This window comes from Pipistrellus kuhlii, unplaced genomic scaffold (genome assembly GCF_014108245.1).
Source record: "Pipistrellus kuhlii isolate mPipKuh1 unplaced genomic scaffold, mPipKuh1.p scaffold_m20_p_30, whole genome shotgun sequence".
NCBI classification, from domain to species: Eukaryota; Metazoa; Chordata; class Mammalia; order Chiroptera; family Vespertilionidae; genus Pipistrellus; species Pipistrellus kuhlii.
This window is the reverse complement of record NW_023425530.1, coordinates 3,160,175-3,173,335: the sequence shown is the minus strand read 5'-3', so window position 1 is coordinate 3,173,335 and position 13,161 is coordinate 3,160,175. Positions and strand designations below refer to the sequence as shown.

General features: G+C 46.5%; 1 protein-coding gene across 2 annotated transcripts in view; it reads left to right on the top strand.

The window, feature by feature from the left end:
- The window catches only part of LOC118731250 (complement C3), a 31,569-nt gene that overhangs the window by 5,271 nt on the left and 13,137 nt on the right, over window positions 1-13,161 (top strand). The window contains exons 9-23 of one of the 2 annotated variants that reach the window (XM_036459679.2): window positions 10-139; window positions 362-477; window positions 570-719; window positions 1,163-1,372; window positions 1,486-1,689; window positions 2,030-2,191; window positions 2,564-2,693; window positions 2,939-3,010; window positions 3,155-3,355; window positions 4,171-4,279; window positions 4,527-4,612; window positions 9,546-9,688; window positions 9,778-9,990; window positions 12,828-12,894; window positions 12,993-13,079. In XM_036459679.2, the coding sequence (XP_036315572.1) occupies window positions 10-139; window positions 362-477; window positions 570-719; window positions 1,163-1,372; window positions 1,486-1,689; window positions 2,030-2,191; window positions 2,564-2,693; window positions 2,939-3,010; window positions 3,155-3,355; window positions 4,171-4,279; window positions 4,527-4,612; window positions 9,546-9,688; window positions 9,778-9,990; window positions 12,828-12,894; window positions 12,993-13,079 (2,080 nt within the window). The remainder of the gene's footprint in view (window positions 1-9; window positions 140-361; window positions 478-569; window positions 720-1,162; window positions 1,373-1,485; window positions 1,690-2,029; window positions 2,192-2,563; window positions 2,694-2,938; window positions 3,011-3,154; window positions 3,356-4,170; window positions 4,280-4,526; window positions 4,613-9,545; window positions 9,689-9,777; window positions 9,991-12,827; window positions 12,895-12,992; window positions 13,080-13,161) is intronic. The other variant, XM_045589168.1, reaches the window with a different exon arrangement.

The window sequence follows — 13,161 nt, the reverse complement described above, 5'->3', positions numbered from 1 at the left end:
CTGTCCCAGATCGAAGATGGCACTGGAGAGGCTGTGCTGGATAGAGAGGTGCTGCTGAGTGCGGCCCCAGAGGCCCCACGAGAAGCTGCCCTAGTGGGAAAGTCATTGTACGTGTCTGTCACCGTCATCCTACACTCAGGTGAGGCCTGGGCCAAAGGTGGAGGCTCAGTACCACCACGCAGTCCAGTCTGAGAGGGGAGGCCCAACTGAGGGAGGAGGCCCAGAATGAAGGTGGGATCAGTCCTATGATAGAGGCCCTGTCTGGGGAGGGAGGTCCGATATGAAGGCTGCAGGGTACAATGTGGGGGAAGCCTCCCCTGAAGGGTGGCCCAGGAGCCCACCCTCACAGCTGGTCCCTCAGGCAGCGACATGGTGGAGGCGGAACGCAGCGGGATCCCCATCGTGACCTCCCCCTACCAGATCCACTTCACCAAGACGCCCAGGTTCTTCAAACCCGCCATGCCCTTTGACCTCATGGTGAGACCCAGGGCAAGGTTGCACCCCACTCCTGAGCACTGGCCTCGTCTCTGGGTCTGCTGAACCCCGTCCACCTTTCCCTGCACCCACAGGTGTATGTGACGAACCCCGATGGCTCCCCTGCCAGCCGCATCCCTGTGGCCACTCAGGGCTCCAATCAAGTGAATTCTGTGACCCGGGATGATGGCCTGGCTAAACTAACCATCAACACACACAAGCGCAATACTCCCCTGCGGATCACTGTGAGTCTGCACCAACAGGACTCCACCCCAGGAAAACAGAGGACTTTATTCGTACAGGGGGCTTCTAATGATTGTACAAATGGGTCTTGTCATGTGCATAGCGGGGGGTCCTTTCATTTGCATAAGTGAATCTTGCCATTCACACAGAGATATTTCATTCGCATAGAGGAGTCTTGTCTGCACATTGGAGTCCTGCCTTCTGGGTAGAGGGTCCTCCTACCATTTACACAGGGCCTCCTGACATCTGCATGAATGTCTTACAAGGACCCTTGTGATGACATTAGCGTGCCTGAGTAACCTAGAAGTCTTCCCATGTCCAGATCCTTAACTCCATCCCATCTACAAAGTTCCTCTTGTCACACAAGCTGCCATATTGCCAGGCGCATGGTCTTAGGTCATGGACATCCCAGGTAGGCAGCATGCCTCCCTGTCTCCCTTCTCAGGTCCGCACAATGAAGGAGGGCCTCCCGGAAGGGCGACAGGCTACCAATCAAATGGAAGCCCTACCCTACAATACGATAGGCAACTCCAACAACTACCTGCACCTCTCTGTGCCCGCCACGGAGCTCAAGCCAGGAGACACGCTCAATGTCAACTTTAACGTGCAAATGGACCCCGGCCAGGATGCCAATGTCCGGTACTTCACCTACCTGGTGCGTGGCTTCCTACAACCCCAGGTCTTCCCGCTCCTCACTTCTCCAGATCATTCCAGATCCCCCATCTTCCCTTCTACTGTCCTGATCCTTATGCCAACCTGTCTGCCAAGGTCATGAACAAGGGGAAGCTGTTGAAGGTGGGACGTCAGGCAAGAGAGGCCGGCCAGAACCTGGTGGTGCTGCCTCTGACCATCACGACAGAGTTTATTCCTTCCTTCCGCCTGGTGGCCTATTACACGCTGAACAAAGGAGGCCAGAGGGAGGTGGTGGCTGATTCCGTGTGGCTGGATGTAAAGGATTCGTGTGTGGGCAGGGTAAGCATTGCTGAGTCTCTGTGCCCATCTTGTGACTCTCTGCCCGGTTGTGACTTTCTCTGTCTCTGCCTCTCTCCCTTCTTCTGAACCCATTTCTTTCCCCTGCTTGTAGATTCCTGCCGCTTTCTTCCCACTTTCCATCTTGTCTTCTTCTCTGTTTTAGTCTCAGTATCTCTCTTGCTCCCAATTTTATCTTTTCTTGACTTTCTACCCCTTCTTCTCTCTGTCTCCACCTTTCTCTACTTTGGGACCAGACCAGTACCCCCTCTGTCCTCTACCAAGCAAGGCTGGGTCCCCACTGGGCTGACTTCTCCCTCCTACCCCTCCCACATCCTCACAGCTGGTGGTGAAAAGTGCCATGAAGGAGGACAAGCATCAGCATCTACCTGGACAACAGATATCGCTCAAGATTGAGGGTAACCAGGGGGCTCGAGTGGGGCTGGTGGCCGTGGACAAGGGCGTGTTTGTGCTGAATAAGAAGAACAGGCTGACTCAGAAAAAGGTATGTCCCCATGCCACTGAGGTTGGGTAAAAGAAGGCAGAGGCAAAGAGATGGCATTGGGGTGAGGTGGGAATGGCGCTGGGGAGAACCAGGGATGTGAGGTTGAGAGCCAATTGAGTGCAGAAATCAAAATGGACACAGACATGGGGATGGGTTGAAGTTCAAGTTGCAGATGGAAATGTGGATGGACAGGGTCTGTGTTGGGGACAGTCATGGTAATGGACACAGCTCTGAGTCCCACCGCAGCACACTCTGATCACCAACTGTGGAGTGTCTGGGGCCCGGCATGAGGACGGTAGTGAGGTTGGGCAGATGTGTTGGTGCAGTGATCTAGGCCCTGCACATGACCACCCCCTTATGATCCCCTGGCAGATCTGGGACACAGTGGAGAAGGCAGACATTGGCTGCACGCCGGGCAGTGGAAAGAACTATGCGGGTGTCTTTACGGATGCCGGGCTGGCCTTCCAGACCAGCAAAAAACTGCAGACCGAGCAGCGGTCAGGTGAGGAGTCGGCCAGTGGACATCCGGGGAGGGGCAGCACTTCTACCTCCCAGATAGGATCCGGGACCCTGGTTTCAAGTCCTGCCTCTACCTCCTACTAGCAAATCACTCTCCTCTCTGAGCCTCGGTGTCTCCATCTGGTGAATGGGAGCAATAACACTCCCACCTCGCAGCTACTGTGAGGAGTAAACCAAGGACAGGCAGTCAGTGCTTAACCCATCTTGTTCTGTCCACCTGCCCCTCAGATTTGGCATGCCCGAAACCAGCTACCCGGCGCCGCCGCTCTGTGCAGCTCCTGGAGAAGAGGAAGGGCAAAGGTGGGAGCCCTTATCCGCCTCCCCCACCCTTGTACCCTGCCCACTGAGATCCCAGTAAAGCGGGAGGACGTTGAGGGCCTGGACCTGAGCAGGTCCTCCCTGCGAGGCCCTATGGGGACCTGCCTGGGGTGTGTGTTCCCACAGCGGGTGAGTACCCCAGCAAGGAGCTTCGCAAGTGCTGTGAGGACGGTATGCGGGAGAACCCCATGAAGTACTCCTGCCAGCGCAGGGCACAGTTCATCCTCCAGGACAAGGCCTGCGTGGACGTCTTCCTGGACTGCTGCAACTACATCACCCAGCTGCGGCTGGAGCTCAGCAGGGACAGCGACCTGGGCCTGGCCAGGAGTGAGTGCTGTGGCCTGGGGGGTCCTACCTGAGGGCAGGTGGTGGGAGGAGGAAGTGCCTGTCACTGGGGACGGGAAAAGTGTGGGTCAAATTTGCTTCCAAGAGCAAAGGCAGGTGTGAGCGGCTTGTGAAATTGAGGGAAATTATGTTATCAATTACAGGATGAAAAGTAACAAAAAAAGATGCTTCTGCTTAAACCCTAAGGAAGATTGGGAAACAGAGGATGGCTTAAACATTAATACTGCCAAAGGCACTTTGATGGATTATCCCAGAGCAGGAATGGATTTAGGCATTTGTGCAATTGCACCTCTTTGTTGCTAGACACACCCAGAGCCAAGTTAATGTCTGTCCACCATTTCTTGAGGAGAGCCCAGCCCAGGGTGTTTACTTGCTGGTGGTGCCCAGCTGCTGCAGAGGCCTCCAGGGTCTCCATCAGTCCAGAATCTCTGCTCATCTGGTTGCTTTCAGGACCAACGTCACTTCTGACGCAGCAGGCACCATGCCAGGGGTCAGGGCACTATTAGAAGCTTATGAAAATGCTTTTGTTTCTTGGAAATCAGGGGAAATGAATATACCCTCGCCTGTGTTATCCTTGCCTTTATACCAAGGCTGTTGTATAACATATGACTTTTAACATTTTTATGGAGGCAGGAGCTGTTCAAAGGGGAACAGCATTTAATTTACAGACAAGTTGTCATTTGTCCGTGAGTGTGTTTTGCTGCCAGGAACCCTTCCAGGTCTGTAGAGATGAGTATCTAAGGGGACAGCAGGGAAAGCAGGTCTGCTCTAAACCCAGATTGCCCCCACCTTCCCAGGTGACCTGGAAGAGGACATCATTCCAGAAGAAGACATAGTTTCCAGAAGCCAGTTCCCTGAGAGTTGGCTTTGGACCATTGAGGAGTTAAAGGAGCCAGAGAAAAATGGGTAAGGCTGGGCATCCCTCATTCTAACCCGCCTCCAGGCACTTCCACACTCAGGACCAGAACATTTAATTTGCACCCACCCCAACCTCCTCTGTTTTCTGGGATCAGAGTGCAATTCCACAACCCAACCTGGAAAAACCAAGCGGTGTCCACACCTGAGCCCTCCAACCTCCCCCTTGTGGCACCTCATTACCTGCTCTCCTCTCCCCAACATCTTCTCCTAAGGCCCCAATTTTTCCTCCATCTAGAATCTCCTCCAAGACTGTAAAGGTGTTTCTGAAAGACTCCATCACCACCTGGGAGATCATGGCTGTGAGCTTGTCCGACAAGAAAGGTGAGGTGATGGTTTCGCAGCCCCAGTGCCTTGGGCATTTTATGTTTCTCATCCATCCCAAAGCTCCTCTGCTTCAACCAGGTGGCTGAGCTCTACCCCCTGGTTACTGAAAGGCTGGGTGCATTAGAGTCTAGATTGTGGGTATCAGTGCTTTTTATTTTTATTTTTAAATATGTTCTTGATTTTTTAGAGAGAGAGAGGAAGGGAGAGAGAGCAGAAACATCAATGAGAAAGAAACGTCAACATCAGTTGGCTGCCTCCTACATGGCTTCTGTTGGGGACTGAACTCAAACCCAGGCATGTGCCCTCACTGGGAATCAAATCAGTGACCTCATGGTGTATGGGTTGATGCTCAAACCCTGCGCCACGCAGTCTAGGCAGTGCTTTTTATTTTTAAAATTGATTTCATTTTTAGAGAAGTTTTAGTTTCCCAGTAAAATTGAGCAGAAAAGCTCTGGCCAGTTTGGTTCAGTCGGTTGGAGCATTGTCTTGTACACCAAAAGGTGGCAGGTTGGATTCTTGGTCAGGACACCTAACCCAGCTTCAGGCGACTGAGGACTGTGCTCGAGGCAACCAATCAATGTGTCTGTCTCACAACAATGTTTCTCACTCTGTCTCTTCCCCTCCCTTCCATTCCGTCTAAAAATCAGTGGGAAAAAATATCCTCGGGTTACAATAAACAAAAACAAAAGATATTCTATTTTAAAAAAATGGAGCAAAGCCCTAGCTGGTTTGGCTCAGTGGATAGAGCATCCGCCTACAGACTGAAGGGTCCCTGGTTTGATTCCAGTCAAGGGCACATGCCCAGGTTTCAGGCTTGATCCCCAGTAGGGGGCATGCAGGAGAAAGCTGATCAATGATTACCTCTTACCATTGATGCTTCTATCTCTCCTTCTCTCTCTTTTCCTCTCTGAAGTCAATAGAAAAATAAATAAATATTAAAAAATCTTGAACAGCCGAAGTCAGTTTGGCTTAGTGGTAGAGCGACGGTCTGCGGACTGAAAGGTCCCAGGTTCGATTCTGGTCAAGGGCATGTACATTAGTTGCGGGCACATCCCTGGTAGGGGGTGTGCAAGAGGCAGCTGGTCGATGTTTCTCTCTCATCTATGTTTCTAGCTCTCTATCTCTCTCCCTTTCTCTCTGTTAAAAATCAATAAAATATATTTAAAAAAATGTGATACTTTATAAAAAAAAATCTTGAACAAAAAACAGAGATTTTCAATATACTATTTGCCATCCCCTTCCCATGCACAGCCACCCCCACTGTCAGCATCCCCCACCAGAGTAGTGCATTTGTCACAATCAATCATTATACCCCCCAAGTTCAAAACTGACAGTAGGAATTCACTATTGATGTTATACATTCTATGGGTTTGGTCTAAATGTTTTATGACATGAGTCCACCACTATAGTGTCATACAGAATAATTCGCAATCACAAAAACTTTTAAGTTGCTGTCGACATGCTAGTGGGTTAAGCGATGAAGAAAAAGGAGGAAGCAGGATGAAATGGGGGATTGAAACATCGGTGGTCAGATTGTGAAGTGTGACAAAGGTTACCTGTCCCTGGTTACCCACCACTGGAGTGAGACCTGAGGAGCTCTAGCTAAATGGGGATGGTTTACAGCAGGGCTGGAGGGGTGAGGGAAGGAAGGCTCTGACTTTTAGTGCACAATATAAGTGGGGGCCAGAAAGTCGGTCATCAAGATAAATAATATCCCACTGCAATAGTTTTCAAAGTAAAAGTGAGTACAAAAAAAATCTATGGTGAACAAAATACCCAAATTTTAAACAGAGACCAGAGCCAGGGCAGGTTCTATGTATAATTTAAAAGTTAAATTTGTCAAAAAATATTAAAACATTAAAAGGCAGGTATATTAAATCTCATAGTATTAAGTATAAGTATTTTAATTATACCACAGCTAGAATTTATTATACTGTATTATCATTTTTTAAGTTATAATATATAACAAAATAAACTTTATTATCATTTTACTTTCCTGACTTCAAGATTTTAAAATTCTGCTTCTTTGCTTATCTCATTTTTAATGGAAGGAATTGAAATTTTCTCTCAATTTCTCTTATTTAAGAAAAATATGTTTTTATTGATTTGAGAGAGAGAGAGAGAGAGAGAGAGAGAGAGACATCCCTGAATGAAAAACAGAAAAACATGGATGGGCCACCTCCTGCACGCCCCCTACTGGGGATGGAACTCAAAACTTGAACATTTAAACAGGCACATAATTTCCTTTTGCCTGGGACTCCAGTATGACTCGCACAAGTCACTGTATGGCTTTAGTCAAGTTACTTAACCTCTCTGTGCTCCTCCATAAAATGGACATTAAATAGTGTGTACTCAAAGCATTTTTGGAGGATTTAATACATGTAAAGCCCTTACATTAGTACCTTGAAAAAAAAGGAAGGAGGGAAGAAAGGAAGGAAGGAAGGAAGGAAGGAAGGAAGGAAGGAAGGAAGGAAGGAAGGAAAAGAAGAAGGAAGGAAGGGGAAGGAAGGAAGGGAGGAAGGGAGGGAGGAAGGAAGGAAGAGGAAGGAAAGAAGGAAGGAAGAAAGGAAGGAAGGAAGGAAGGAAGGAAGGAAGGAAGGAAGGAAGGGAAAGGCATAATGTGGGCTGGTATGTTATTTTATATATCTGGTAGCCCCATGAAAAAGGAGTATGATGAAACTGATTTTAGGAATACATTTTATTTCACCCATATATATCCAAAATATTATCAGTCCCACATTTTATAAAAGTTTGCAAAACCACCATCACACTAATAATAATGTTAAAACAATAAATTCATTGCTATTTTAGTGAAGCTTATTTTAAAAATATGTTTTTATTAATTTCAGAGAGAGGCAGGGAGAGGGAGAAAGATCTAGGGACATCCATGAGAGAATCATCATTTGGCTGCCTCCTGCACGCCCCCTACCAGGGATCAAGCCCACAACTTGGGCATGTGCCCTGACAGGATACAAAACCATTTCCTGGTTCATGGGTTGACACTGACTAACATTGGCCACGCAAGATATCAAAAATTTCAATGACTTTTTAAACTTCTATTTGTAAGCCTTCGAATATGGTATCCCTTTTGTACTTAGAGTGCATTTCAATTAGGAGGCAAGCTTTTCGTTGGAAACATTTATATATAATGGATCTGCCCGGTGCACGGATTTGTGCATTGGCGGGGTCCCTTGGCCTGGCCTGTGGAGATCGGGCTGAAACCAGCTCTCTGATATCCCCTGAGGGGTCCTAGATTGCAAGAGGGGCATGATTGGGGTCAGGAAGGGACCACAGGAGGGCTCCAAGGCAGACCCCAGTGGCTCAGTGGGGGGCATGCAGGAGGCAGCCTGGTTGCCAATGCACATCATAGAGACTGGTTGAGCAAACAGTTGGTCACTTAGCATATCAGGCTTTTGTTATATAGGATATATATATATATGGATATATATATATATACATATATATATATACACACACACATATATATATATATATATTTTATTGATTTCAGAAAAGAAAGAAGAGGGACAGGGAGATAGAAACATCAATGATAAGAGAGAATCATTGATTGGCTTCCTTTTGCACACCCCCCAACTGGGAAGTGAGCCCGCAACCTGGGCATGTGCCCTTGACCAGAATCAAACCTGGGACCTTCAGTCCATGGACCAAAGTTCTATCCACTGAGCCAAATCGACTAGGGCTCATTGGAAACATTTTGATCTCTATTTTAGGATTCATAAAATTTGCAGTTAAAAAAGCAGCTTTACATATTCAAGTTGTTCCAAACATACTTTTAAAAGTTTTCCAATCACTAAATCAAGCATCATTTTTTATTATGTTTTTAAGATATTTAAATTGATTTTTAGAGAGAAGGTAAAGGAGAGAGAGAGAGAGAGAGAGAGAGAGAGAGAGAGAGAGAGAGAGAAAGAGAGAGAGAGAGAGAACGCACTGGATGTGAGAGTGAAACATAGATTAGCAACTCCTGCAGTCCCCTACCTAGATGGAAACCCTCAAATGGGCATGTGCGCTGACCAGAATTGAACCGGCAACCTTTTGGTGCACATGACGATGCACAACCAACTGAGCCACACTGGCCAGGGCCACGCATCATTTTTTCAAAAATGTGTCTTCATTGTTAAAAGTATTGTATTACAGATGTCCCCTTTGTTCGTTTGTTTGTTTGTTTGTTTTTTCCCCATTGGCTCCCTCCACCTGCCCCTTCTAGGCCTTTACCACTCTATTGTCTGAGTCCATGGGCATCTTTAAAAATTCTTATTTTTGAAAGTATGACATCTGTCCCTTTCCCTCTATTGTCCTCTCCCAGCTGGCCCCCACGGCATTTTTTTTTTAATCGAGATATAATTTACATTCTATAAAAGTCACCTTGCAAAGTATATGATTTCAGTATATTCACAAGCACTGGTTTGAAAAGTTTAAATCTGAGTTAAAAAATAATAAAATTAGAAATCCAGTTCCCATTCAAGCTAGCCACCTTCCAGTCCCCAGTGACCACATAGGTTTGGGGCCGCCATTTTGGGGAGCACAGATTGAGCCTGCAGTGAGGCTGACTCACTTTTCTCCTCCACCTCTATCTCTGAGTCAAATTCCAAAGAAATCACTAAATCCTGCCAACTCCTAGCTACCACTATCATTTGTAATTCATCACCGTCAAATTCTCTAGTCTATGGGCTTCTACCAAAACAAGCTGTGCTCTGGCAACTCCCAGCTACAACTAAATCCTGGCAACTCCCAGCTACCACTATCATTTGTAATTCATCACCATCAACATTTTCTAGTCTATAGGCTTCTACAAAAACAAGCTCCCATGTCAGGGGTAAGTCTTGAGGGGCAGGAACTTGGAGCTGAACTTGGACCTATCAACCCTGCCCAACCCCTAGCCCTAACACTCATGTTCTGTTCCCCTGGGCAGGCATCTGTGTGGCTGACCCCTATGAGGTGACAGTGGTGCAAGATTTCTTCATCGACCTGCGGCTGCCCTACTCTGTGGTTCGTAACGAGCAGGTGGAGATCCGAGCGGTCCTCTACAACTACCGGGAAACAGATACACTCACGGTGGGTCCTTGGAGCAGGAGAGGCACGAGGGGAGACCTGGAGAGGGCACCATGGCGCATGCCCCTGGCCTGATTCTCTCTCCCTGGCAGGTGAGAGTGGAAATGCTCTACAACCCAGCCTTCTGCAGCTTGGCCAGTGCCAAGAAGCGTCACCTGCAGACTGTATACATCCCTCCCAAGTCTTCACTGGCCGTGCCTTATGTCATTGTGCCCCTGAAGACTGGCCTGCAGGAGGTAGAGGTCAAGGCCACTGTCCATCGGTTCTTCATCACCGATGGTGTAAGGAAGACCCTGAAAGTCGTGGTGAGTCCTTAGGGTACCTGCTGCCTCTTGTCCTTCAGGAAGAACACTTGTTCTCCCTGTAATGTCAACTCCTTCCTTCTTCCTCCCTCCCTCCCTCCCTCCCTCCCTCCCTCCCTCCCTCCCTCCCTCCCTCCCTCCCTTCCTTCCTTCCTTCCTTCCTTCCTTCCTTCCTTCCTTCCTTCTTCTTTTCTCTTCCTTCCATCCTTCCTTCCTTCCTCTTCTTCCCTTCCTTCTTCCTTCCTTTTTTTTAAAGGCACTATTTTAAGGGCTTTGCATGTATTAACTCATAACAATCCTCTCAACAATGCTTTGAGACACTAATACTCTCCGTGTTCAACTTAGGAAAGTTAGGAGTCCCAGAAGTGTGAAAGCAGGGTCATGTGAGGCAGGGAAGACATTCTTCTGTGCATAAAGTTCTAAGGGGTTGCCCAAAAACCTCAGCAATAAAGATAAAATAGTTTTCATTAAATATATTTTAATATCAAATATGATTTTTAAAAACACATTTTAGTATAGAGTTTTGTTTTGACTTTAAAAATTTTGGGGAAACAGACACATGCTATGCTTTACCGCCTCCCAGGATGTGGAGTGGAGGTGAGGAAGTACCACTGAGGTAAGATAGTGCAGGTAGTCAGGTGTGACTATGCCAGGGTTTCTCAGTCCTAGCTGCACATTAAGCCTTCAGGAGAAGGCTCAGCAGGTGGGAGTGTTGTCCCATCCACCAAAATGGTTGCGGGTTCAATTCCTGGTCAGGGCAAATAACTAGGTTGTGGGTTCGGTCCTGTGTGGGAGGCAACTTTTCAATGTTTCTCTTACATCAATGTTTCTCTCTCTCTAAAAATCAATAAACATATCCTCAAATGAGGACTTAAAAAAAATAAAAAAAATTTGGGGGAAACGTATTGTATTTCATGGACCAAATTTTGTAAGGAATAATATAGGATAGAGGATAGAGGAAAGTTCTACTTTTGAAAATGTATGTTTTTATTGATTTCAGAGAGAGGAAGGGAGAGGGAGAGAGAAACATCAATGATGAGAATCATTGATTGGCTGCCTCCTGCGCCCCCTATTGGGGATCCAGCCTGCAACACAGCCATGTGTCCTAACCTGGAATGGAACCCTGACCTCCTGCGTCATGTGTCAACACTCAAACACCGAGTCACACCAACCAGGCAGCAAAGTTCTGTTTTTACCAGTGTTTTTCAATTTTTTAAGTTTTTATGAGTTTATTGAGCTAAGCGGACTAACATGTGTTGGGGAACAAGATCTCTAATGATTCATTAGCTGTCAATTTCAGCCTTAAAATATACATTAACAGTTACATTACTACTGTTTCCCACCGTTTGGAACACTTTCAAATATATTAAGAGATAGGGTCATCAGTAAAAGGCTTTTGTCTTTTTTTTTCTCTTGTGAATACTTTTATCACTATTTTTTTATTGTTTAAAGTATTACATGTGTCTCCTTTCCCCCAATTGACCCTCCCACTATACCTGCCTCCCAGGACAAGCCCCCACCACCGCAGTGTCCATGTCCATTGGTTATGCTAATATGCATACAAATCCTTTGGTTGTTCTCTTACCCACCCCTTCCCCTGCCTTCTCTCTGAGGTTGGACTGTCTGTTCAGGGTTACATAGTCTCTGGATCTATTTTTGTTAATCAAATTATGCTGTTTGTTATATCCCACATACGAGTGAGATCATGTGATATTTATTTATCTTTCTCTGACTGGCTTATTTTGCTTAGCATAATGCTCTCCAGTTTCATCCATGCTCTTGCAAATGGTAAAAGTTCCTGTGTTTTTTTTTTATAGCAGCGTAATAAACCATTGTGTAGCTGTACCACAGTTTTTTAATCTACTCATCTGCTGATGGGCACTTAGGCTGTCTCCAAATCTTAGCTATTGTAAATTATGCTGCTATGAACATAGGAGTGCATATGTACTTTCTGATTGGCGTTTCTCTTGATATATATTCCCTGAAGTGGGATTACTGGGATGAATGGGAATTCCATTTTTAATTTTTTGAGGAATCTCCTTTTTAAAAATATTTTAAAGCAAAACAAGTTCATAAGCAAGATTATTGATATTTTATTTATTTATTTATGTATTTATGTATTTATTTATTATTTATCTAACTTTAAAACAAAATACTTTGGTAACATTTGTGAGGCTCATACTCCAGTTCTGTTCTCCAAGCTGTGTGACTCTGGCAAGTAACTTCAGCTCTCTGTTCTCCAGTTTTCCCATCTTTATAAGTTTGTGTTTTATTTTGTTTTAAGATTTTTTAATTGATTTTGAGAGAGCACAAAGAAGCGGGAGAGGGAGAGAAACATCAATGTGAGAGTAATAAATACATTGGCTAATTCTTATATGTCCTCTCCCTGGGATCAAGTCAGGAACCTGGGCATGGGCCCTGACCTGGAATCAAACCAGCAACCTTTCTGTGTACCGAACAAGCCAAACCAACTGGCCAGGTCCTGTTTCCTCATCTTTAAAATGGGAACAATAATAACGGTACCCTATATGAGTTAACCCGAATAAAAAAAGCTTCTAGGCACATAGGAAGATTTTAAAGGTTTTGCTGTTTCATTATCATTAATTGACAATATTGTTATTAAATCACACCACACTATGAGTAGATGCCTGTATTGCCTCTGCCCTAAAAGGAAGGAAGCTGAGACACAGACAGGTTAAATAACTGGCTCCCAGTCCACAGCTAAGACTGGCAGATGCCATCTAGGCTACAGTAATCCCCAGAAGAGTGCCCTGCTGACCAGCTGTGACTCTGTCCGTCCTTTTATTCATCCATCTCCCCCTTCCCTCCACACTGTCCAGCCTGAAGGAATCAGAATGAACAAAACGGTGGCCGTTAAGACACTGGATCCACAGCACCTGGGCCAGAGTGAGTCAGCGCAGGAGTGGGGGTGAGGCCTGGGTGGTGTGCAGGGTCTGGTGAAAGGAGGCTGGTGCCAATGGTGTCTGTCTCCCATTCCACCACAGACGGTGTGCAGAGAGTGGAGGTCGAGGCTGCAGACCTCAGTGACCAAGTCCCTGACACAGAGTCGGAAACCAAGATCCTCCTGCAGGGTGAGATGCCCTTGGTCCAACCCCCTGGGGCCCGGGAAGGTGTGGGAGCCATGACCCCAAAAAGGGTGCCCGATTCCATCGA